The 26,783-nt window shown below is 35.8% G+C and overlaps 2 protein-coding genes and 2 pseudogenes across 3 annotated transcripts; 1 reads left to right on the top strand and 3 right to left on the bottom strand.

The window, feature by feature from the left end:
* Positions 1-468: 468 nt before the first annotated feature.
* Positions 469-2,700, top strand: LOC123212758 (pentatricopeptide repeat-containing protein At4g21065-like). Its single transcript, XM_044631948.1, has one exon. It carries the CDS (start codon positions 745-747, stop codon positions 2,629-2,631), a length of 1,887 nt encoding a protein of 628 aa, XP_044487883.1. The 5' UTR covers positions 469-744; the 3' UTR covers positions 2,632-2,700.
* A 69-nt stretch (positions 2,701-2,769) lies between these two features.
* LOC123199124 lies at positions 2,770-4,809 on the bottom strand (annotated as a pseudogene).
* A 5,698-nt stretch (positions 4,810-10,507) lies between these two features.
* Positions 10,508-15,321, bottom strand: LOC123192331 (oligopeptide transporter 1-like). Of its 2 annotated transcripts, XM_044604854.1 has the most exons (8): positions 15,231-15,321; positions 14,684-15,083; positions 14,125-14,579; positions 13,930-14,027; positions 13,075-13,644; positions 12,682-12,949; positions 11,790-11,972; positions 10,508-11,386 (listed from the first exon to the last, which is right to left on the bottom strand). In XM_044604854.1, exons 2-8 carry the CDS (start codon positions 14,772-14,774, stop codon positions 10,754-10,756), a joined length of 2,298 nt encoding a protein of 765 aa, XP_044460789.1. In that variant the 5' UTR covers positions 14,775-15,083; positions 15,231-15,321; the 3' UTR covers positions 10,508-10,753. The 2 variants fall into 2 exon arrangements, with proteins under 2 accessions (XP_044460789.1, XP_044460779.1); XM_044604844.1 differs by lacking the exon at positions 15,231-15,321 and having other exon boundaries at positions 14,684-15,165.
* Positions 15,322-21,770: 6,449 nt separating this feature from the next.
* LOC123193624 lies at positions 21,771-25,856 on the bottom strand (annotated as a pseudogene).
* Between the last annotated feature and the right edge of the window lie 927 nt (positions 25,857-26,783).

Below are 26,783 nucleotides of genomic sequence, written 5' to 3'. Positions count from 1 at the left end.
ATTAGGTGTTGACAAAAACCTATGCGATGAATTTATCAATTGTCCATTTATCATAATATATATGTAACATCCACGGTTTAATATTACTGTCCTTGTTAGGGTATTACTCCTGGACAGTATTTTATAATTTTGTTTTCAGATTTTACAATTTAAAATATGTTTTAATAGCATATAAATATATAAATCATTTAACTATTTATTTTTTTTCGAACTTAAGGGATGTTGAATGAATATATATACCAAATTTCTCATGTTTTTGTTAATGAGAGATTTGTTTAAATGTATTATATTTTATATCCTTAAATAGAGATAAATTTAAATTAAATTAAATGTAAATAACAATTATTCTAAACTTAGTTTAGATTTAGAATAGTCATTTTAGGACCAAGTTTATCTTATTTGAATAGTCAAAAAAGAAAAAAAATGGTTTGAGAAAATTAAAAATCGTTAAAGACGGAAAAAAAGAATCGACAGTCAAACAAACTTTGATGTAATGATGCTGGCAAGAAGACTCGAGCTGAATAAAGGGTAGCTCCAATGGAATCCACCCTATCCTCAAAAGATTTGTGAGTGGATGATTGGAGTTTTTATTTACTCGTGGATTGTGTGAAACTAATCTGATGATACATGAGGGCGATAACGTTGCCTTTGAGCACCATAATTGAAGTCTGACAATCTGCAATCTTATTTTTCCTAAGCCCTCTCAAACACCGGAGACCTTTCGATTTCAAAAAAACCGTTAAAATGCTTCCCTCTCTTTCTTCTCTCAATCCCCCTTCCCCATTAACAAACTCTCAGTCACATTCATCACCCACTTCACAGCACCTCAAAACTCATCTTCTCCACGACTTCAACTCCCCAATTGAGCTCAAAGAAGCTCATGCCCACCTCATCAAAACCAGTACTCCTCTCTCTATACTCCCCTTAACTCGTGTTGCTTTGGTCTCTGCTCTCACTCCCAGTTTCACTTACGCTCAACAAATCTTTAAACACGTTAATGAACCCGAGATTGTTGTGTGGAATTCTTGTTTGAAAGTTTTTGCTGAAAGTGATGATCCCATGAAGGCAATATTTTTGTTTTATCAGTTGCGTGAATTTGATGTTTTGCCCGATAATTTCACTTGTTCTTTTGTGTTAAAAGCGTGTACGGCTATGTTGGATGCTATAAATGGGAGAATTGTACATGGGTATGTGGAGAAACTAGGGTTTGGATGGAGCTTGTATTTGCAAAATGTGATCTTGAACTTGTATGCTTTGTGTGGAGAAATGGGTAATTCTAGATTATTGTTTGATAAAATGTCGCAGAGAGATGTTGTGACGTGGAATATAATGATAACCCAGCTGATAAAGAGGGGTGAAATAGCTGAGGCGAGTGGGCTGTTCAGAAGGATGGCCGAGAGAAGTGTTAGGTCGTGGACAGCAATGATATCGGGCTATGTTCAGTGTGGGAAGCCGAAAGAGGCAATAGAGTTGTTTGTAGAGATGGAGGAGGTGGGTGTTAGGGCGAATGAAGTGACTGTAGTTGCTGTTCTTTCTGCTTGTGCGGATTTGGGTGCCTTAGATTTAGGCCAAAGGGTTCATGAGTACTCAAACCGAAGTTGGTTTAGGAGAAATGTTACTGTCAATAACACATTGATTGACATGTATGTGAAGTGTGGGTGCTTGGAGAATGCTAAGAGAGTGTTTGATGAGATGGAAGAACGAACAATTTTTTCATGGTCAGCCATGATTCAAGGTCTTGCAATTCATGGTCGGGGTGAGGAAGCTCTGAGTACCTTTGATAAAATGATTGAAGTGGGCATGGAGCCAAATGAGGTTACCTTTGTTGGACTCTTGCATGCTTGTAGCCACATGGGGTTGGTTGAGGACGGGCGCAGATATTTTGCTAGCATGACTAAAGATTATGGGATTGTTCCCCAGATTGAGCATTATGGTTGTATGGTTGATCTTTTAAGCCGGGCAGGACTCCTTCAAGAGGCTTATGAGTTCATCATAAACATGCCTATAGAGCCGAATGGTGTTGTCTGGGGAGCTCTCCTTGGTGGATGCAGAGTTCACAGAAATATTGATCTAGCTGAGGAAGCTACTAGACACCTTGGTCTCTTAGACCCACTTAATGATGGATACTATGTGGTATTATCTAACATTTATGCAGAAGCAGAGCGATGGGAAGATGTGAGAACAGTTAGGAAGATGATGAGAAATCAAGGGGTAAAGAAGACGCCTGGCTGGAGTTCAATCTCAGTTGATGGAGTGATTCATGAGTTTGTAGCTGGAGATGAGACACACCCTAAAGCTGAGGAGATCTTCAGAATGTGGGTAAAACTACTGGGAGATATGAAGCTCAAAGGGTATGTGCCTAACACATCAGTCGTTCTGTTGGATTTGGAAGAGAAAGAGAAGGAGAAATTTTTGTACAAGCATAGTGAGAAATTGGCTCTGGCATTTGGATTGATAAACACAATTTCTGGAACACCAATTAGGATCATGAAGAATCTTCGTGTTTGCGAGGACTGTCATGCTGCATTTAAACTAATATCAGAAATTGTTAATCGAGAGATAGTTGTACGTGATCGGAACAGATTCCATTGTTTTAAAGATGGTTCTTGTTCTTGTAGGGATTACTGGTAATTTAATTGACAATTCTTTTTATCTGACTCTATTAGATTAAAATTTATACCACTGAATCATATTCTGATATTTCACTACCCTTCAGCTTAAAAAGCGAACTTTTGCTTGCTGCATATTGAAATTTTTTGAAACGTCAATAAAAATTTATAGTTTGTAAATGTACATGTTTGTTGCATGTGAATCTGCAAATATCTTTCGCTATTGCAATTTTACAGCTTCGTCTTTTCCATATACTCCATCATTTGTCCTCAGCTATAACTTTGGTGAGGGCAAATTTTTAGTGCACCTCAAAACACAGGGCATCCATCAACTTCAATCCCTAGTGCTGTAGGGCAGCTTGCCAATGGACAATGATCACTGTAATCAAGATCCCACCATTCTGGACCAGCAACATCATGGGATTGAAGGGCGAAATAAAGCACTACCTCCATGAATGCAACCCCTGCATCCAGAGCAGCTGACAAAATATAATTATGTCTAGCCCACCATACCTTGTACCTCTTGAAAACATAATAGTTGAAGAAAATTCTAACAGCTGCCCAACTCCAATAATGCACAGCTTTGGCTGATGGCATGCCCAGTGGTCCTGCCAAGATAAGGGGCATATGGATATACTCGATCCATTTCTTTTCAGGGAACTTGTGAGAGAGCAGCCATACTGGAACTGGCGCAAGGAGACCAATCAAGAAGAACCAGTTCCTCTGTGGGTAGATACCATGGCTTGTGAACATTCTTACATAACTGAGGGCTTGTGTCATACTTATGTAGCCATGAGTCTTGAAAGCCACATTGGCAAGGGGTATACCAGGATACATATACCCAATAACCAACTCTGTAATCAAATTTAGCCTGTGGTTCTGTGGATCGACACATGCCATTAAGAAACAGCCTTTCAGATTCTTAATCATGACACCATATATGCATATATTCAAATAAATTGACTCCCCTATGTACTTTTATTTTTGTTTATTATTGTTGAAGTATTCATATTTATACAGAAGTATGTGTAACTGGGAAAGAAAGTACCATGTTAGTTGTGGCTTGAATCACCCCCTAAAGGTAATGTGAAAAAAAGAATGCCATGCCACAAGCTAGTGCAATTCCCCACCATGGAAGTTGCAGCTGTCTATCGAAGGCTTGCCAAGCAAAGATTGAAAGAGCAAATATTACTATAAATACTATGAGGAACCACCATTGAGGTACTGCTTTGTAGTTGTTCTTCTTCAATCTTGTGTGCACATCACCAAACTGATCTTTCACTGTAGAAGTTGTTTGTTTCCACATTTCCCAAATTTTTCTGCTTATTGTTTTAACGAGGAAAGCAAAATTGTCAACAGGACATACAACGAGATATAATTTTTCTAAGCAAAGAAAAAAAGATTATAGAATAGACAATAAGATGTTATTTAAAGATGCTTACTTTCCTTCAAAGAGTGCAACATGTGATAAACTAGCCATTAGTGTTGCAAAGCAAAATCCGTATATGAAGGCAAACACGATGCTGATATAGACTTTGCTGTGATTTTCATAGCCAACATGATTAAGAACAAATTCTTTTATATTGAGGACACAGGAAACATTGTAACTTTGGCCAGCAGAGTCATAGGTGCATGGAGAAATTATGGGAAATTGCTGGGCTTCATAAAGATTACTCCAATAAACCATGGAAACAAGAACATAGAGAAACAAAACAAATCCAACAAAGATATTTGCAATAGCAAAGACGGGTGTGTCTAGGGGACTTCCCATGAAAACAATAGTGGACCAGTCAAGGCCAAAGGAGCCAATGCCAAGGCCTCGAAGGCCTGAACCCATCTTTTGTGCTGTAACTGAATTCTTTCATATCAAACAGACGAAGGAGACAGCAGACAGTGTAGGGAAAAGATAGCCTGGCACTGTGTAGTACACAAAGCTTGAAATGAAAAGTAGAAGGAAGAATTGTAGTCTACTTAATCCTCCCTTATCATCCCTTAGTTCTCTTTTCAACTTCATGTAATGCCCTCGAGTTCACATGTTTATCAGTTTCAGAAGGTAGCTCTGCACTGCTCTTCATCATTTGGCCAATGATTTTTGCTCAATATGGGAGAGAGATGAGTACCTGAACAGGGAGACCTGAATCAGGTTGCTTGGCCACCACATGTAAGGGGAGTCAACAAGGTATTTTCTGAATAAACCAGCCCACCCGTATCCTAGCAGCTGAATTCCATAAAAAAAAAAAACTCTTAATAAGATTTTATTTTACAGTTACTATTTTTTATGGCTGTTGGAGCTGAAATTATTTCAACAAAATGATTCTAATTGACCTGAGTTGTTTGTACTAGCAACATAGCTGCTACTGCTCTCATAGGTCTTCGGTAAAAAGCTTTGACGATTGTAATAATGCCGACTGCAGGAACACCACTGGATCCACAGCTGACAAAAATGGTGATCAACACATGTTCTTTCATATTGAAAGGCCCTGGATTCAATGAAAATGACCATTGTGTGAATGGTACTCTAATTGGTTTTGTTGGAAGTGTTGCAGCCATTAGCTTTCCTGAGCTTAAACTGGGCCAACGTATAGCAAATTCTGGGGATATTGAAAGAATCGGTTCACAAAGGCAAGCAAGGCACATGATCTTATCCCCAGAACCCATGTTCGAAAGGTTAAAGCTAGCAGCGAAGGATCATCAGTGATTGGAACTGTAAGCCTCACTTCCTCAATTGGGTTATCATTATATTTTTCATCTTTGTCATCTCCTGCATCAACAAACTGACAACAACATGACTTGTTAAATGTAAATTCAACATCATGGAATACACTTTCAGCTTTCAACCCTCCAAAGACTTAACTAAAACTTGGGCCGAAATATACAGCATTCGTCAATCATGCAAGAGGGTACAAAATTAAGTTTGTCAGAGCATGATAGTTCAGGCCTAGCTTGTTTCATGTGGACAAAACAACACGATTGATCAGTATAGAGGAAGAGCGACGAAGTTTATAAAATTTTTTATCCATCTCCGTTAATTATTATAAAAAATAAAAATTTTAAAAAGTTGCGCCAACCAATGTTTAAACTTCTTTTGCCTTTATGTTCTCAATTAGAGGTGTCGATGGGTTGGATTGGGTTAGCTCAGACTTGGCCCATCAGGCTAATGGGCTGGGCCAAGCCTGAAGCCCAAATAGTAATGGGCTTTTGGGCCGGCCCGACCCATTTAATCAATATTTAAAAAAATTATTTAAAATTTTTAAATAAAAATTATTTTTCAATTATTAAAATCGAGGACAGTACTCAGAATATTTTATTTATAATCTCTCATTTATGACGGAAAAATATCGTAGTTACATGATGAAAAATATTATAAATTGTAACATAGTACAAATAAATTAATTTACATATTATATAAATTATAAAACATGAATAAATATATACTATGATAATATTCAAATGAATTGAATTCATTTGATATTTGATCCATTTGTAATATTTTGTAATGATAAAATTAAAATAAAATTATAAATGCAAAGAATTATTATTTGTGAATTCAAATATTTTCTGAAAGAAAATTGAGGAGAGAAAATGAGATTAAAAATATAATGAAATAATTGAGATCGAGAGATTTATAAATGACAGTGAAAATGAAAAAAATTGAATGAGTTTATATAAACAAAAAAAAATAAATTAATTACAAATTTTTTAAGAAAAAAAGAAGCCCTAGTAGAAGCCTTGCGGCAGAAGGCTCCTGCCAACAAAAATAAGAAAAGAAATTTATTTTTAAATAGTATCGAGTCGGGTCGGGCTAACCCATGGGCTTAATATTAAAGCCTGAGACCCAGCCCAATAGGCCCATGGGCATAGCCTGATATGCTACAGTATTAGATCGAATTTTCTTGTGCTGTGCTTTTTTTTTCATGCTTCGTATCGGACCTCCATTCGATTTGACCCCATTAACGTGTCTATTCTCAATCATGTACACAATTTTTCAGCTCCGCCACCCTTGTTTACTATGAAGTTGATTTAGATATGTTAAATCTCACCCAAACCTATCACTTCTCACTCATACTTTTGGCGAGCTCTGTTTTGGTTGGATCTTGTTTTCACCAACTTCAAAAAGTCTTGTTGCCTACATGACTTCAAGCGTGTTTACATCCACAACTCCTTATAGGTGTTTTTCAACAACCAAGAAATAACAAAGGAGAAGAAAGGAAAAAAAGGAAGATGAGAAGAAAAAGAAAAATATAAAATAGTTAGGATGAAAATGTAATTTTGTTTCACTATTAGTGGCATAAATATATTAACCCTATTATATATATTGTACAAAGTAACAAAAATACCCTTCAAAAATCAAACTATTGTTCAACTTTCACAAATGGATGAAAAATAGGCTTTTTAAACTAAAAGTATGAAAAATTCATATCATCAAAATTCAGGTGGGAAATCGTCATTTGTCCTTACATATATGTACTTGTCTTGCTATAGTTTCTTCTTTGGGCAAAGGACTATTCCCACCCAAGTTTTAGTTGAAATTCAAAGAATATCCGCCGTAGTTGAAACACATAAATTCTCACTCATAACCCAACTTCTGTCAATTTTTTCTGTTAAAATGAGGGGTCAAATGGTCATTTTACTGTTAATATTAAAAAATTATAAATTTTATTACTTTCTCTTCTTAGGTTTTATAAACTAACATTTCACTTTTACTAAAAGTTTTTGAACTTTAAAAAGTAACATTTTCAACCCTAAACCTAGGGTTTCCATATTTTTCAAATTGCAACCACCCCTAAAACTTTCAAAACCAGCAATCTCACCCGTACTCTTCAACTTCAGCTTTCGAATCCCTTTTGACATTGTCTTCGACCTCCTCCTTCTCTCGATACATCAAAAAACTGTACGACGAAGAGAAGAAGTTCCCTTTGTCACATGGTGTGACGAGAGATCTCCTTCTCTTCGTCACATTGTGCAACGAAGAGATTTCCATCTCTTCGTCACATAGTTTTTCAATGCACCAGGAGAAAGAGGAGGCTGGAGAAGATGTCGAAAGAGATCTAAAAGCTGAAGTTGAAGAGTGGGGATGAGATTGTTGTTTTTGAAAGTTTTGAGGGGCTGTTGTAGTTTGAAAAATATGGAAACCCTATGTTTGAGATTGAAAATATTACTTTTCAAAGTTTAAAAACTTTAGATAAAAGTAAAATATTAGTTTCTAAAATTTGAAAAAAGTCATAAAATTTATAAATTTTTAATATAAAAAATAAAATGATCATTTTATCTCTCATTTTAAGAGAAAAAAGTTAACAAAAGTTTCTGCAAACTTTTGAATTTCAGAGCGTGTGCTTTTGAATTTCAGCTAAAACTTGGGTGGGAAATAGTCTTTTGCCCTTCTTCTTTTAAACCCAATTTGTCTTTCTCTAAGATAGTGCACCTAACGTTGCTTCATTCCATTGAATACCTAACCTTATATTTATTCATATGGTAGGCGAAGTCAATAAATAATTGTTAGTCCTTCGAAAGAAGCTACATTTATTAGCCTGTATTATTTTCCACAAAAATCTTTTTCCATGCAGTCATTTCCTGCAATAATGCATCTCTCATCAGCATTTTATCTTGTGCATGAAAACCTGCTATCTTTTGTCCTTTGCTTTTGACAGCTAAAGGCCCAAACAATTCTTGGACACATCAACCGAATCCCACCCCACTTGTATCTAAGTTTCCAGAGGGGGGTGGGGGCAAATCGTCCCCACACACATGGAGAGAAAGACAGCTCTGTTCTGCTTATGAAACTCTGACATATGTAATGACGATCGCTTCATCTATACTAATGCATACAAGGGGATAAACATATTATTTTTTTGTATGAATGATATAACAATTATCCCACTCACGTGGAGGAAAAGTCTGTTATGTTCTTCCTAGGAATCATCTTGACATATGTAATGTTAGAATTGATGGCTACTTCATTATATTCATGCATACAAGAGTCCAGATGGTGTAGGGAGCAACAACCTTGAGTGTATAAGCAATTTGAGCTTAACCCATAAAAATCAGCTTTAGAATTTTTTAAGAATAGAAATCTTAATAGGTTTTTTTAAGAATCCTAATATGGTTTGTCTTAGTGATAAAAATTTTAGTATATAAACATATTATTTTTTTGTATGAATGATATAACAATTTATTAATAAATATAGTCTTCGTAACGAGAGAAGGGAGAAGATATTTAAAATAATATTGACTCCTTTATATTGGATAAACTAAGATAAATTGCTTCTCGTTTCTCCCTATTGTATGATTGTTTATTTTATTGATTCTACACACCCCTCTAATTCGTTCATGCAATGATATGATGTCTGTCCAATATGGTGGTCCTTTCAAAAACTTGCTGAGCTTTTATGCATTGTGTTAGAGAGTGATGAGAGTATATGTAAGGAAGAAAAACAAAGCAAAGGCAGCCAAATCTGGAAGGGCAACTAGAGCAGATATCACAGGTGTCAAGGATCCAAGGGCGACAGCTATAAAGCCTCAAGAAAAGGAACAAGCAACTGAGTACCACTTCCCAACTGGCAGGCATCAGGTATTCAACTAACACAAGAGACAATAGGGAAAAGAAAAGATGAGGTGGCGCCAGAAGTATGGAACAGGTACTGTGTGAAGGGAGTGGGTTTATCAACTGAGAAAAAGGAGGGAGAGGAGGAAAAACTGGAAAATTGCTAGGAAGGGAGAGAGCCAGCCTGTACAATTGCTGGAGAGGAAAGAATTCTGTTTGGGGCAGCTGTAGTAATCTTTTGTGAACCATTTTTGTTTTGTTAGCAATGTAATTGTGAGATCAATTGTAAACTGCCATGGAAATGTGCCGAAATATTTTGTAATTCACTTTCCAGAAAACCTCAATACGAAGTACTAAATTTGCATCACTGTGGATTTATTACATAATCTTATACATTCTCAACTCTGTTACATTCATCTGTATTGGTACTGTGCTTGCTCTGTGTGTTCTGGAAACTGGAAAGAATCTGCAGAAAGTAGAGAGACAGCCGCTGGAGCTAAGAGAGTCATTCCCAGGTACCCATCACATTGTCACTATGTCTGAGATTTTCAATGTATTATTTCTATGAAATTGGTATCACAACCTGGGATGCCTTTTTACATCCTTGACTTGCCAAAATCTTGATCTATTTTTTTGTCTTATTTATTTATATTCTATAAATCACTGAACTTGCTTGACAAACTTGAGTTTGAAACCAGAGCCCAAATTGTACACCACAATTTTCTTTATAGAGCCATTGTTTTAAAACCTGGAATAATATGTGCTTAACACATCAGTGTTTGATTTGAAAGAGATAGTACAAACTAGTGAGTGTTGAATCAACAAAGCAAACAAACAAACAATCATACTCGAGAAATCACATGTGATTTATTCAAGTTCACATACAACAGGGTTATGTTTAATAGAGTAAATATTATTTCATTATCTCCTCTCCTATCTTGTTACTATGAATTTATGTGCTTATGTATTGGACAAGCAATACTAGGATTCTTCTTCCTAAAATAAACTCTATAAGAACTCTTATTCCTAAAAGAGATCTTAAAACGGACTTCTTGAGTTAAACTTAAACCGTTTATAGGCTTGAGTCCCGACCTACTTATCAAGGAGTAGGACCCTATCTATTGACCCGACAACATATTGATGAAGTGGTCACCAATTCCAACAAGAGAGAAGGAGAAATTTTTGTATGAGCACGGTGGGAAATTGGCTATAGAATTAGGATTAAAAAACACGATTGCTGGAGCACCGAGTAAGATCATGAAGAATTTTTATGCTTGTGAGGATTGTCATTCTGCATTTAAACTGATATCAGAAATTGTTAAATCTGAGATAGTGTGCATTATCATAACCAGTTCCATGTTTCAAAGATGGTTCTTGTTCATTAAAATTTATATCAGTGTATCATTCTAAATCTTTCATGACCATCAGCTTAAAAAGCAGAACTTTTCTCTCAGCGTTTTGATTTGTTAATGTATAACATGTCTGTTCTGTCGTATCTGAATCTACAGAGATCTCTGTTATTGAAATTTTACAGCTTTGTCCTCTCCATTCACTGCATCATGCACAGGCAGCCTTAGCTGTAACTTCAGTAATGGGATTTTCATCACTTATGCGCCATAGAACACAGGGGACTATCATTCTCAATCCCTGGAGCTCTAGGGCAGCTTGCCAATGGACAATGGTCACCATTATCAAGACCCCACCAGTTTGGACCGAAGACATCATGGGATTGAAGGGCAAAATAGAGCACAACGCCCATGAAAGCAAGTCCTGCATCTAAAGCAGCTGATAAGATATAGTTATGTCTAGCCCACCAGCCCTTGTACCTCTTGAAAATATAGTAGTTGAAGAAAATTCCAACAGTTGCCCAGCTCCAATAATGCACAGGCTTATTGAATGGTAACCCCCCTGCTCCTCCAAAGATCAGGGGCATATGGATATACTTGATCCATTTCTTTTCAGGGAATTTGCGGGAAAGCAACCATACTGGAACTGGGGAAAGTAGACCAATCAAGAAGAACCAGTTCATCTGTGGGTATATGCCATGGCTTGTGAACATTCTCAGTGGTCCAACAACTCCCCAGATGATTGAAGCATTGTAGAAAATAACATCTCCAGGGCATGTCCATGGACTCCCCGTTGGAAGTAAAGCTTTGTTGCATATGTGATCAACAGATGTGAGAAGCCACCAGGCTGTACCGTAGCAGACAGTTGAAGCAACTAAAGTTCCCACTAACTAAAAGTACATATTAAAAAAATTAATATGCATTTTTAATAGAGATAATAATAATTGTAAGTAGTGAACTATTACATTTTTTTAATTAAACTAACCGAATTTTACTTTTTTATTGAAAAGATAAAACATTCAAAATTTTATATTAAAATAATTAAATTTTCACTATTTTTTATTGAAGACACTAAATAAATCAGTTTGTTTTTAAAACAAAACAAAACAAATGATCCTAATTGTGTTTGTTCGGTATCTTCAATAGATTAAACAAAAAGTTTGATCATTTCTATAGAAAAATTTGAACCGTTAGTCTCTTGATAGAATAAAGTAATGTTGGATATCTCTAGGTGTTATTATCCCTTATTTACATACAGGGATAACACATAAGCTCTGTGAATAGTTGAATTACCTGAACAAAGAACATTGATCTAGGAGGGATTTTCATATAGTGGCCTAGTTTGAAGTCGCCAAGAAAAATAAGGGCCTGTGACATGCTGATGTAGCCATATGTCTTGAAAGCCACATTTGCTAAGGGCTTACCGGGATACATATACCCAATAATAAGCTCTGTAATCACGTTTAGACCTGGTTGCTGCAGAATAACACATCAATTAAAAACAACTTTTTAGACTCTTAGTCCTGTCATCTATGCTTATATTGAAGACAAGCACGTAGCAAGTCGTGAGATATTATCGTTTTTGACCTTTACGAGCCTCATGATTTTGCCTTTAAAACATGTCTCATGAGAGAATATTGACTCAAGATCCTTGACTCCTATGTGATTTAAGATTTTTGGTATCAAGGCATAACATTTGTGTCAATCATCACCATAAACGACACCATTGTTAATGTTGGTTCAATCCACACAAAGCAAACCATAAGATATTATCCATTTTGGATTTTGTTTGTCTCACAGTTTTTCCTTTAAAAGACACATTGTGAGGAAAAGGGAGAAAATGAGTTCATACTGACTCAAGACCCTTAACTCTTGTTCGATGTGTGGTTTTTTACATCAACAAAACCCCCAATCAGAAGACTCAAGGAGAGCAATTGGCATTGTCCCAACAAACAATATCACTGTTGATGTTGCCTTGATCCACACATGATAGACCACTTAAAGTCGCGAGCTATTCTCTGCTATGAACTTTGTTGGTCTCATGGTTTTACCCTTAAAAGGCGTCTCATGAGGGAGAGAGAGACAATAAATTTATATCAACCCAAGACCCTTTTGACTTTGGATTTTTCACATCAACCTATTTATATTTATATAAAATTAATAAGTAATTGTGCTAGAAAAATACCATGTTGGTTGTAGCTTGAATCACTCCGAAAGGTAAAGTAAAAGAGAATGCCAGGGCACAACCTAGCACAATTCCCCACCATGGAAGTTGAAGCTGTCTATCAAACCCTTCACAAGTAAAGACTGAAAGAGCAAATGTCAATATTAATATAATCTGGAACCACCACTGAGGTACTTCTTTGTAGTTTGTCTTCATCAGTCTTGTGTGAACATCAGAGAACTGATCTTTAACTGCAGAAGTTGTTTTTTTCCACATTTCCCAGATTTTTCTGCTCATTGTTTTATCAAGGAACAGAAAATCATCAATACAAACATACTACAAAAAAAAATTCATCTTCAGGAAAGAAAAGATGACAGATTGAGATATTGAGATGTTACTGATGAAGATTCTTACTTTCCTTCGAAGAGTGCGACATGTGATAAACTAGCCATTAGTGTTGCAAAGCTCAATCCATAGGTGAAGGCAAACACAACACTGAGGTAGACTTTGCTATAATTTTTATAGCCAACATGATCAAGATCAAATTCTTTTTGATTCAGGACTCGGGTGACATTGTAAAGTTGGCCAGCATAGTCATAGGTGTTTGGAGAAACTATGGGAAATCGCTGAGCTTCATAAAGGTTACTGAAATAAGCAATGGGAACAAGCACATATAGAAACAAAACGAACCCACCAAAGACATTTGCAATGGCGAAGAAGGGTGAGGCTAGGGGACTTCCCATGTAAGCGACAGTGGACCAGTCAAGGCCAAAGGAGCCAATGCCGAAGCCTTGGAGTCCTGAACCGATCTGTTGCGCTGTTAATGAATTCTTCCATATCCAACATACAAAGGAGAGAGCGGACAGTGAAGGGAAAAGATAGCCCGGCACAGTGTAGTACACAAAGCTTGATATGAAAACAAGAACAAAGAATTGTACTCTGCTTAGTCCTCTCTTGATCCTCTTCTCTGTTTCATGTAATGCCCTGCAGTTTGCATGTTTATCAGTTTGTCAAAACCAGGAAGTTGCTCTTCTTTGAACTTCATTAGGTGTTGTAACAGTGCTAGAGAATTTCTACATCAGCAAATTATAAGAGATATGTAGGGTATGTATAAACATCTCAAATCTTTTGAGGATACTAAGACAAGATTGGTTAAATAACCTCGAGTTTTTAAGTTGTCAAGACACATTCTAGGTTGCAAAACCCAAAAGCAAACTCATGAAAGACTTTGTATATATTTTGTTCAATTTGGGCAAGAGTGCAGAGTACCTGAACAGGGAGACTTGAACCAGGTTGATTGGCCACCACATGTAAGGGGAGTCAACAAGGTATTTTCTGAACAAACCAGCCCACCCGTATCCTAGCAGCTGAATTCCATAAAAAAAGAGTCAATTATTATTTGGGCATCTGTTGGAGAAATTCAATGGCAGCCGAAAATGTTTCAACAAAATTATTTAAACCCACCTGAGTAGTTTGTACAAGCAACATGGCTGCCACTGCACTCAGAGGTCTGAGATAAAAAGCCTTGACAATTGTAATAATGTTTACTGCATAAACACCATTGGATCCACAGCTGGCAAAAATGGTGATCAACACATGTTCTTTCAAATTAAATGGCCCTGGATTCAAAGAAAACGACCATGGTGTGAATGGTACTTGAATTGGTTTTTTTGGAAGAGTTGCAGCCATTAGCTTTCCTGCTGGGAGCACAAGAATTTGAGCTGAAACTGGCCCAACATACAGCAAATTCTGACGATATTGAAAGAATTGGTTCACAAAGGCAAGCAAGGCACATGATATTATCCCCAAAACCCATGTTCGAAAGGTCAACACTGGCAGTGAAGGATCATCAGTGATTGGAACTGTAAGCCTCACTTCCTCAATTGGGTTGTCATTAAAGTTCTCATCTTTCTCATCACCTGCATCAACAATTTGACATTAAAATGACTTGTTAGATGTATATGCAGCATTATCAATCATGCATGAAAATCCAGTTTTGAGGGAGAGTGACAAAGAAAATTACCATCTACATAGATATCAGTTTGCTCCTCCTCCTCTTTCTCGACTGACTTGCCATCAGCATTAGGGACGCCATTTTCAACAAAGCTTTCCATCTCTCTCCTTCTTTCAGGGACAGAGATGGTAATGCTCAACAGCTTTAGAAATGCCTACAGGGCTGCACATTTATAGCTGCAAGTACTTGTCTTTTCTATTGTTTCTTGTTTTAAAGCTATTATTTATTTAACCTTATATTTCTTGATGTAGTTGGCAAAGGCAATAAAATATTCATTTACATATTTCAAAAAGAAATCCCTTTCCATGCATTTCATTATATGGATTTGTGACTGAAAAATCTTGTTCTGATGCATTTATCTCTTGCAATAATGCTTGCTCTGATCGCATTTTCATCTCCTCTGTTAAAACTGTTACAATACCCGGAGAAAAATAAATGACAAAGTGCACAAATATTCCAAACAAGAATACAGGATTTACATGGAAAACTCAATATAGGAAATAACCACACATAGAAGATAAAGAAAATTCCATTATAAATGAAAATGATTACTAACTAGATGGAGAAGAGATTATTTGCTTTCTCTACTTTTGTGGCGCACTTACTCTCACGCCCTTTTCACACAAATTTTAATACAACTTGTATGTACAAACCTTAGTTGGTAGATGTTTGATATGTCTACTTGCAAGTCACATATCCACAACAGGTCATACCTGTTTTACCGCAAATCGTTATTTTACCTATTACATTTACTAAAGTATAAAGAGAAGTTTATTCACTACCACCACAAATCTCTATGAAAAATTACATCTCAAATTCACACTTCTTGAATTTGGATAACCGCTTACAGAATTCGATTTACCACTATACAACGTAAACAACAATTTTTTTGTTTTTCACTTATGAGGGGGAAAGTGAAAAAGCCCCAAGAAATCTTAGATATAGCAACTGAACCCTACTCCATTTGTGCCTAAATGTCATCGGGACAATTGTCCCCACTCACATGATAAAGGGAAGGACCATTCTATTTTATCTAGGGCCCTTTAAATATGTAATGCCTGCCTAATATTTTAGTCCTTTCTGAAACTTGCAGAGCTTTGTATCCTTTGTTGTAATGTTTGACATTTTGATATTATCATGATTCTCTTAAAAACAGTCCAACAAAGTTATTATTATTTTTATGTCTTCACACCTCTTGTTATAATAAATATATTTGTTAATAAACTTTCATATTACCCACATAAGAGAAGTGGTAATAATACCTTTGAACTATTGAACTATCATATTTTTTCAAATAAAGAAACTAAACTTTATTTTTTTTTAATTATAGGGATTAAACTTTTCAAAAATTATATTGATTAATTCAAACTTCCAAATTTTATTATAAAATGAATCAATTTTCAGTATTTTTTATTAAAGTTATCAAATAAACACAATTAGAATTGTTTGTTTTATTTTAGAAGCACCGTGATTAGTTTGACACTTTCAATAGTAAATAGTGAAAGTTTAGTTCATTCAATAGAAAAATTTAAAAATTCACTCATTTTAATTAAAAAAAAAAACAAAGTTTAGTCTCTTTAATTTAAAAACTATAATAGTTTAATACTTTCGTATGTTGTTATTCTCACGAGAGAATAATGTATTCATATACTAGATTATTATTCTAAAGATAATCCCTACTAGGATTCTTTTGATTCTTATCCTTAAGAGAAATCCTAAAATTACTTTTCAATGGGACTTGTATGCTTTTGTGTCTTGTCTTATAAACAAAATGCCACCAATTACAACACAGATGGCCGGCATAATATCCAGTGTAGACTGTTTGTTCTGTATAACATTGTCTTCTCTGTAAATCTTACCAGTCCGGAAAGAATGGAGTTAAAACTTACAACCAAAAAAAAAAAAAAAAATTTGTACTCCAAGAAAATGTGAAACCCTTGTCTTTAGAAACTGTTGTTGAAGTTCTCGATAAGATGCTTTGTTTGTCTTCTTTGTTGTTGCAAATGATGGTTCCAATGTGAATAAGATCTGATGTGTTATTGATTAAGAGACGTTTAACTAGTGATTAAGTTCTTAATCGCGTGGTGGGCACGTTGATTTTGATGATTTTGTACTAATTGAGATGGTGATTTATTAAGTAAAATAAAATTTGTAATCCTTGAATATGATTCTGTGAATGAATTATCCAGAAAGATGTAAAAAGACAACATCATGAATAATATTATTTCCAATCAGGTTGACTGATGAGTTGGTGCATCTCAATCCTGTCACATCCTAGGCAGGGATAATGTTAGGGGTAACAGGGTATAGGCATCTAATACCATCTAGAGATACTAAAATAAGTCCGATTAACTAGTTTATTAACTCTTATGCTATTAATATGAGTTTTAAATTTTTAAGTCAAAAAATAAAACTGTAATAGATTGTAAGTCTAAAACAGACAATATCTTGATAGTGAGTTAAGTGATTGGAGTAAGATATTATAAATGATATCAAAATCACGCTATTATTCTCTTGAGGATGGTAGGATAGTAAGATATTATAAATGATATCAAAATCACGCTATTATTCTCTTGAGGATGGTAGGATAAATCTCGATGAGGATATTGACTCTGCAAAGGAGGTGAATGTAACACTTCTAGATAAATTTTACATTGGTAAAGTACAAGATATATTAGAAAGCGAACAAAAAAATCATGATGAATTTATATTGATAAAGTATAAGATCTATTGGAAAGCGAAAAACAAAATCACTATGAATTGTATCTAACATGGATAATATTTTGATAATAAATTAGACTATTATACTTTTCAGGCGGTTGTAAAACATGAAATTGTAATAAATTATATGTTTAAAATAGATAAAACCTTCATAATTAAGCAAACTATTAGACCAAGATGAACAAATCTTTTCCTGTTTCACAATCTTGCAAGTTGTCACGTGACAGACTGCAAATTATGGAGCCTTATGGTGATAGGCTACTTTTCATGCTTGAAATCTGCAATAATGCATAAATTTTGTTTGAGAAATGAGATGACAGTTTCTGAAAATTTTGTTGGAAATTTGTTATTGTCCTGTGTGTGCTCTTTGGCTGACACAAATCAGCTGCCCATAACTGTATAAAATATTTTCTTTATATGAAAGGACAATCTTATGAAAGGCGAAGAAGTTTTTTTTCATGAGTTTTTCATCTCTATAAAAAATTATGATCTTTTTCATGGAAGAGAGTTTAAATGGACATTGTAAGATTTCTGGTTCAATCAAGTAGATCTTATGTGTTGTATAGTAGTAACTAAAGGCTTTATCCAAATTCAAAAAATACTGATTTCGAAAGATAAATTTTTAAAGAGATCATTAATAATAATGAAAGGATTAAATATGAAATGAATTTTTTTAAATACATTTAAGTTAATGTAGTGGTTAAGACTATCCGTTTGTTAGTCTTATTGAACATAACGAATAAAACCTATGAATTGGAGTGACATATTGTGGTGCAACTTCTTGTAAAAATGCGATCATTGAGTATAAGTATCAAGTGTGTTTTTAACAAAAGTTTACATATGTATGTGAAAAAAAAGGGGTGTACGGGAAAATAGTACGCTAAGATTAGAAAACTTCGACACAGAACAAAATAATCTCTTTTCCATTTTATAATCTTCTTTATTTATAATGAAAATTTTCAATATTGTTCTTCTGTGATTTTTTCTATATATTGACTTTTTAATACAAATACTTGTATTTTGTGCTGGGTGTTATGACTGAAATCCCAAATTTTTTCGCCAGCGGTGTGAGACTTGACAATAGCATAGATTGAATATGGAGGATCATAAACGTTTTAGTCGAATGGTTACTTTGATATAATAAAGGCCACTTCTCATAGCGTGCAATCCTCTTATTTAATTAAATGTGTTTTGGGTGTATGAAGTTCCTGAGGAGCTCAAAAGCAAGTTTTTGTGGGTTACATCCTGTTGATGATTGTCCAACTTCGGCACATGGCAAAGCCCGAACTGTGCGACTTTGTTCGTTGACACAATCCATGATGTATTGTCTATAGTGTCACGGTTTTGTCCTTAAAAAGACACCTCACGGGGAAGAGAGAGACCAAGGAGCCAAACTTGGCAACTCCGTTTGTCAGCATGTTTCGTAAGGTAATTTTTGCTCTAGTCATTGTTGTATTCTGCCAAGGCCCTCGACTCCTAAACTATACAGGATATCGGCATCAACACATCCAAAACCAACAATACATTCAAAAACAATATTATTCTTTTAAAAGTGTGGGTAATCTTCAGAGTGAAAGTTGGCAGTGGAAGAGAGAGAGCTTGGTAAACGTTTTGCATGTTCAAAGTCTGCAATTTTAGAGGATCAAAATAACGTTCTTTGACTGAAATTGTGCTCACAGGTTCTGGTACCACAGTGCTTGGAATATTTGCCGCACGCCAGGTGTCAGAAGTTGAGAAACTTTAGGCTCTGCTGGAAATGTTCTTTCCATAGATTGATTACTTTCAGATGCTTGTATTTGGTCCATCCTTAATCTTGTGGATATAGATCAGGACATGTGATTGTTCATCAAGGCAACCAACAAACACTTGAAAACAAAGAGAAAAGAAAACAGCCGCTCTACTAGGGGTGGACTTGATTTGAATCAAGTCAAGTTTGAGATCAATTTAAAGGTAGGACCGAATAAATAATATCTAATTCAAATTTGAGTTTGAACTCCTTTGGATTGATATACAATACCATTAGATGAATGAATATTATTACTGACAAGTTAAACAATGTCATTAGATGACCAAAAGAGGCAATCTCAAACTAGATCTCCAATTCGAGATCAATTTGTTAGAGTTAAACAGTAGATTCGAGTCAAACTAGTTTAAATCACATCTCACCTTAGCAACTGCAAGTATGGTCTCATAACTAGAGTTGTATTTGATCTAAGCTAAATGTGAACAAAACCTTGAATTCAAAAGAGTTAGCTTGAGATCCACCAATTGAGGCTCGAACTTGGTTAAAAAATAATTTAATTTTAAATTTAATCCAAATTAGATCAAACTTAAATATTCATAACTAGCTTGAACTTGGCTTATTAATGAAAACAAACATAATCTATGATTCAAACTTGACTTATTCGATCTGAGTTTAAATTTGATCTCAAGCAACTTGCATTAAATCCAATCTTAACTCATTTCCTAATCAAAAAACAAAAAATAAAGTCTGTCACACATCAAATATATAATTCTTAAAATCACGGAAAAACAAAAGAACTATAAAAAAAAAAAGAAGACCTTCAATGCGATAACACCGAACGAATCTTAGAACTCACGTTGAATCGTTGAGTTAAAGTTTTAACTCAAGTTTGATTCATTCATTAAACATGAATATGGTATCAACCTTGAGTTGTCTTCACTCGAATCCGCCCATAAAAGATTAATATGAATGATTGTTTTAAAAATGATTATCATTATGACAAAATTGTATGGATTTATATCGAACGTTGTGCAGACGATGTATGAGAGGTGATGGTTACTTTTATCTAAATATTAAGTAATTGGTGTTAAATATTTCAGTTATCTAATTTCAAATGATTAAGAGTGTTACTGGATTTTAGCAAAAACAAATAAGCAAGGTGAATACGTTAACATTTTTATGCTAGTTCAATCAATAGTTTGGGAGCCTATATCTACTCTTATGTTATTTTAGAGAGATCTCCTTTTACCTATATATAATCCTCAATTTATTTAAAAAAAAAAAGTATGTTTAGTAAGGAAATTATATAAGAAAAATGTCCTAAATCTTAGTAGGTGGAATTTGGCTATCTAATAGTCAGTTACCAATCGCGTTATTACAATAAAATAAAAAGGCCAAACGACTATTTCCCACCCAAGGTAAGCTGTAAACTCAAGTTTCCACCTTTTAATTATGGAAACATTAAACACTCACCTATGACTGGTTAAATTTAACAAAATCCTAATGTGGTAAGGATAAAATCGTTATTTTCTCTATAATATTAAAAATAAACTAAAATATAATCTACTTTTACCCCTCTAAACTTTAAAAACTAAAATTTTCCCCTAGCCTAAGTTTTAAAAAATCACAGTTTCACCCCAGGATTTCTTTTTGAAATCTCCCACGACATCTCCGACTCCGTTGCCGATGACCTCTCCCTCCCGAAGCATCCTCTCTTTTCGGCGATCTCTTTCCTTCCATTTGGACATCCGATCGACGTCGAAGAAGCCGTGGAAGACGAGACGACTCGTTGTCGTCTGGGAAGACAAGTCGTCTTCATCTAGGAAGACGATTTATCTTCCCAAACGACGTCTCTCTGTGCCGGATGAGTTGGGGTGGAGTTGAGGGGGGCCGTCGGTGGAAGAGAAACCATCGAGAGGGGAAGACGACCAGCGATGAAGCCAGAGAAAGTGAAAGGGCTTGGAAATAAACCCTAGGGGGGAAATGCGATCTTTTCAAACTTAGCTTAGGGAAAAAATGTTAGTTTTTAAACTTTTAGGGGAGAAAATAAGATTAAATTTATCACTGTTAGAGTTTTATTAAATTTAACCGGTCATGGGTAGGTATTTGGTATTTCTATAGTTAAAGGATAGAAACTTGAGATTACAACATACCTTGGGTGGGAAATAGTTGTTTGGCCAAATAAAAAATTCTGATGTCATGATGGTGCAAGAGATAGGGATGAATTGGTATGAATTACACCGTGAAATTGTGAACCTTTCTTCTTTCCAACTGTTTTTAGCATAGAAAAGCACATTTGCACTGTATGTTGCCACTATAGAAAAGTGGTGAAAAGGGAAGCAATCCAGGTGGGCGTTGGATGTGGAAATGAGAGGTCAGAATTTAAATGTTCGTCACTTCAATTTCATAGTGTCATAGCCTAATAGGTAGCCTGTCATTTTATTATTATATTCCATTAATCTACATGATCCAAGACCCTGGAAAATTTATGAGAAGTAGGTCAATTCCGGTAGGTTTCTCAAAATTTATCCATCTTGTAATTTTCTTCATTCATAGTCTATCTGTTTGTTTTTTCCACATTGAGTTTTCTATGTAAATACTTTGTATCCTTGAGTGCACATTTAACAAATTTTCAGTCAAAATCATACATATATTAATTAGGTTCATGCATACACATCATTGAACATAGATTATAAAATATCGTTTTCGTCTAATGTAATTGATAGAATAGATGAAGATTAATAATCTAACTTAAATTTATACCAAAACATCATGACCATAATTTGATTCGATTCACTTTTTGATTATTTTTCTGGCCATTCAAGAAAACCTAAACTTACTAACAAACTACATGTAAATAATATGTATGATAAATATTATCCATGGAGATTGCAAAGGAGAATTTCTGAAGCTTCCTGAGGAATTTAAGAAATGTCAATGCACAGGGCATCCGTGGACTTCAATTCCAGGAGCAATGGGGCACTTAGCCAGAGGGCAATGGTCAGAGTTGTCCAAACCCCACCATTCTGGGCCAAAAATGTCATGAGATTGAAGGGTGATGTAGAGCAACACACCCATGAAGGCAAGCCCAACATCCAGGGCAGCTGATAAAATGTAATTGTATCTAGTCCACCAGAATTTATACCTCCTGAAAATGTAGTAGTTGAACAGGATTCCAACAGCTCCCCAGCTCAGGTAATGCACAGCTTTGGCTGATGGCATGCCCAGTGGCCCTGCCAGGATGAGCGGTGTGTGGATGTTCTTGATCCACTTCTTTTCAAGGTACTTTCGTGAAAGAAGCCATCCAGGAAGTGGGGCAAGTAGGCCTATTAGGAAACAACAGTTGAGTTCCGGGTAGACACCTTTTTTCGTGAACATTCTGAGAGGTCCTACAATGCCCCAAATGATTGAAGCATGGTAGAAAACATCATCTCCAGGACAAGTCCATGGACTCCCCTCTGGCAGCAAGTTTGTGTCACAAATGTGGGGAATGGTTGTGAGGAGCCACCAGGATGTGCCAAAGCGGACAGTTGAAGCAACTATAGTTCCTATTAATTGAAAATATGTAGTGACAGCGTGAAAGGAAGGAAATTAGCATTAAAAAACTGAAAACTTATTAAATTACCTGTACAATGAACATTGCTTTCGGAGGGATTTTCATATAATGGCCTAATTTGAAGTCTCCGATGAAACTGAGAGCTTGAGACATACTAATAGATCCATAGGTCTTGAAAACCACATTGGCAAGAGGCCTCCCAGGATACATGTACCCAATGATCAACTCTGTAATCACATTAAGCCCTGGTTGCTGCAGATTTATTACAAAATTAATTCAGAAATAGCTTGTATCTTCATGTCATATATGCATAAAATGACAGTCAAACAATCGAAATACCATGTTCGTGGTTGCTACAATCACCCCAACAGGTAATGTGAAGAAGAATGCTATGAAACAAGATAGTGTGAGTCCCCACCATGGAAGCTGAAACTGTTTACCGAATCCTTCACAAACATAGAGCGAAAACGCGAATGAGACAACCAAGATAAGCTGGAACCACCATTGAGGCACTGCATCATAGTTCTTCTTCATTATTTTTGTGTGCACATCCCCAAACTGAGCTTTAGACTCACCAGTTGTTTTCTTCCACATTTTCCATATTGTGCCAGACAAGACAATTATCCATGGTTCATAAGAAACATCAATATGTAGAATGAAAAATCAAGATCTTACTGATAAAGATTATGCTTACTGTCCATCAAAGAGTGCAACATGCGAGAGACTAGACATTAACGCAGCAAAGAAAAATCCGTAAGTATATGCAAACAGGATACTAAGATAGAGTTTGCCATACTGATCATAGCCGGCCTTGTCGAACTCAAAGGTTTTCTCATTGATGATCCTGCTGATGTTGTAAGTTTGGCCATTAGAGTCAAAAGTGTGAGAGGAAAATAAGGGGAATTTCTGGGCATCATATGCATTATACCAGTAAGAAAATGGAACAAGCACATAGAGGTACAAAAAGAACCCAACTAATATATTAGCAATGGCAAAGAAGGGAGTGGCCAGAGGACTTCCCAAGAAGCCAGCAACAGTAGACCAATCAAGGCCAAAAGAACCGATGCCTAGGCCATTCAAGCCTGAACCAATCTTCTGTGCAGTGATGGAGTCTTTCCATATCCAACACACAAAGGAGAGAGCGCTTAGTGATGGGAAAAGATAGCCTGGAATGATGTAATACGTATAGCTTGTTATAGAAACAAGGAGGAAAAATTGTAGCCTGGTTACTCCTCCTCTAGGCCTCTCTTCCTTTTCATGCAGTGCCCTGCAGATTGCAATTATATCAGTGCCAGAAAGTAGCTGAAAAGTTCAGGTTTTGGCATATGGTTTTGCTGTGAATATACCTGAACAGAGAGACCTGTACCAGGTTTGCTGGCCACCACATGTATGGAGAATCAACAAGGTACTTTCTGAATAAACCAGCCCATCCATATCCAAGCAACTGAATTACACATAAAAACCAAACGAATCAAGCTCAAATTAGGAATCAAACAGGCAGCGGGGGACCAGAAATAAAACTTAAGAAATCAAAGTCAATAAAGAAATAATGAAATTTAATAGGGTCAATGTAAAATTTTAGGCTATTTATATATACTAAACTAATGGGATCAGCAGACCCTCTTGACCCCGATACATATTTACAAAAATGTACCTGAGTTGTTTGAACTAACAACATTGCAGCAACTGGGTTCAGCTGTCTGTGATAGAAAGCCTTGACAATTGTGACGATGCCCACTGCATAAACACCGTTGGAGCCACAGCTGGCAAAAATGGTGATCAACGCATTTTCCTTCAGGTTAAAGGGCCCCGGATTCAGTGAAAACAACCATGGCGTGAAAGGGATTCGGAATTGTCTGTTTGGAAGAGTTGCAGCCATTAGTCTTCCGATTGGCAAGACAAGAATTTGAGCTGAAACTGAACCTACAAACAGCTGATTCTGGCGGTAACCAAAAAACTGGTTTACAAATGCTAAAAGGAAACATGAAGACAGTCCCAGAACCCATGTTCGGAAGGTTAAAGCTGGTTGTTCTGGATCATCAGTAATTGGAACTGTGAGCCTCACTTCCTCTATTGGGTTATCATCAATTTCCTCATCTCCTACATCACCAAACAGAAAAATGAATTAAAAAAAAGAAAATTTGTTATTAGTGTGTATCAAAGGCCTATTTCACTTGTGCACCGACCATGTCATGGATGTTTTATATTGTGTATTTTTTATCTATCATATCTTATTGAAAAAATTAATGTTAAAATAAGTTTTCAAATCTCTCAAACATTACTATCACTTTTCAGAAAACTATATCAGCCTGTATCAATAAAATTATCAATATAGACCAATAAAAATTATATTGTATGACGTACTAATTTTTTATGCACCTTTTGTATATGTTTCATGTGACGCTACCAACCAAAGTTGCATCCAATAAAATTGTCTTTCAAAAAAATACACAAATTAAAGTATAAAAAATGTATTTAAGAGGTTGCATTTAAGCAGGTCAAAGTGTAAAGTTTAACAAAGGAGGAAACTGAAATTAGAAAAACAAACTGGCTCACAAGGTCCAATTCAAAATCCAAACTCTGAGACTCATATTTAATAAAAAATAATTTAACTTTTGAATTCTATTTGAATTAGAATAAACTTGAATGTTTGAATTCGAATTCGAATTGAACCCAACTAAAGATTAAGCAACAAGAAAGACTCTATATAAACCATAAAGAAAATTCATGCATGTTGCCATGAATATATACTTGGAAACTGTTTATTAACAGTTTAAAGTTCATAATAACCTTCATAAAATTCATCTATGCATAGGCAAATCACCAGAAAGGAAACTTAAAAAAGAAAAAAATATTACCAGTTACACTGATGCCAGTTTGATGAATTTCAAAAGACTTGGAATGGGGAGCAGAAACAGTGTCTTCAACATTGTAGGGACTTGCCATTTCCATTTGTCTTTCTCTCAAAAGGCAGTGGCAGTGGCAGTGGCAGTGGCAATCCTTGAAGGATTTCTAGCTGGCTGGCTGGCCGGCAAACTAGATAAAGACTTTATATATAAAAAATAAAGAAAATGTTGCAGAAGGTGGATTTTTCCACCACATGAGGAGAAAAAGGAAAAGTTTGGGTGTGAATGCATTAAATTGATGGCGAGCTGCATCATTGTCTTGGTAGACATTTGCCCTGTATTTAGCCACTCTCCTTGACTAAAGGGGCAGCCAAATTTTCCTATAAATACCCCTTATCCTTTGTAATTGGATCATCCGGAAAAATCAATCTCTCACCTTATTTTGCTTTCATTTCTTGTTTCATTATAAATCTCTCTCAAAACTTCTTTTTTTTTCCATTTATTTTATTATATTTATAACAGAAAAGAATTTGTACCAGAACTTTGCCTAATCTAGACCAACATGGGCTGGTCATGGTTGAAGTTTGGATGAACCTTTTGGATAATTTTTTGGCCAAAGAACTATTTCCCACCCAAAGTATGCGCATTTCTCAAGTTTCCCCCCATAAACTATGAAAATCCCATTTATCCACCCATGGGCTGTTAAAATTAACTGAATCCGTTAGTTATATCATTTTCCCCCCTAAGCCCTACAAACTAATATTTCACCCCCAACCCAAGTTTTAAAAAACAACATTTTCCCCCCTAGGATTTCCAGTTTTCAGAGTGCGTTCTTCCGGTGGCATTTCTTCCTCTCCGGCGACCTCTAGGCTACGACTCTTCCTCTCTGGCACAGTCTTCTTTCGGCGGCTCTCCTGGGGGCAGTGTTCGAAGAAGACAAGTCGTCTTCGTCGCGTCCTCGTCTTTGTCTCGACGAACACTAGTCGACAAAGACTCCTCGTCGAGGAAGAGTCTTCGTCAGAGATGAAGATAACTTGTTTTTGTCGATCACCTCTCCCAAGAGAGCTGCCGGAAGAAGACCGTGCCAGAGAGGAAGAGCAGTGGCCTAGAGGTCGCTGGAGAGAAAGAAACGCCACCAAACAAAAAAACGCACTTTGAAAACTTGAAACCCTAGAGGGGAAAATGCTATTTTTTAAAACTTGGGTTGGGGTGAAATTATTAGTTTTTAGGGTTTAGAGGCGG

The sequence above is a fragment of the Mangifera indica genome, chromosome 1 (genome assembly GCF_011075055.1).
Source record: "Mangifera indica cultivar Alphonso chromosome 1, CATAS_Mindica_2.1, whole genome shotgun sequence".
Taxonomy (NCBI): Eukaryota; Viridiplantae; Streptophyta; class Magnoliopsida; order Sapindales; family Anacardiaceae; genus Mangifera; species Mangifera indica.
This window is presented reverse-complemented; position numbering and strand designations above follow the sequence as displayed.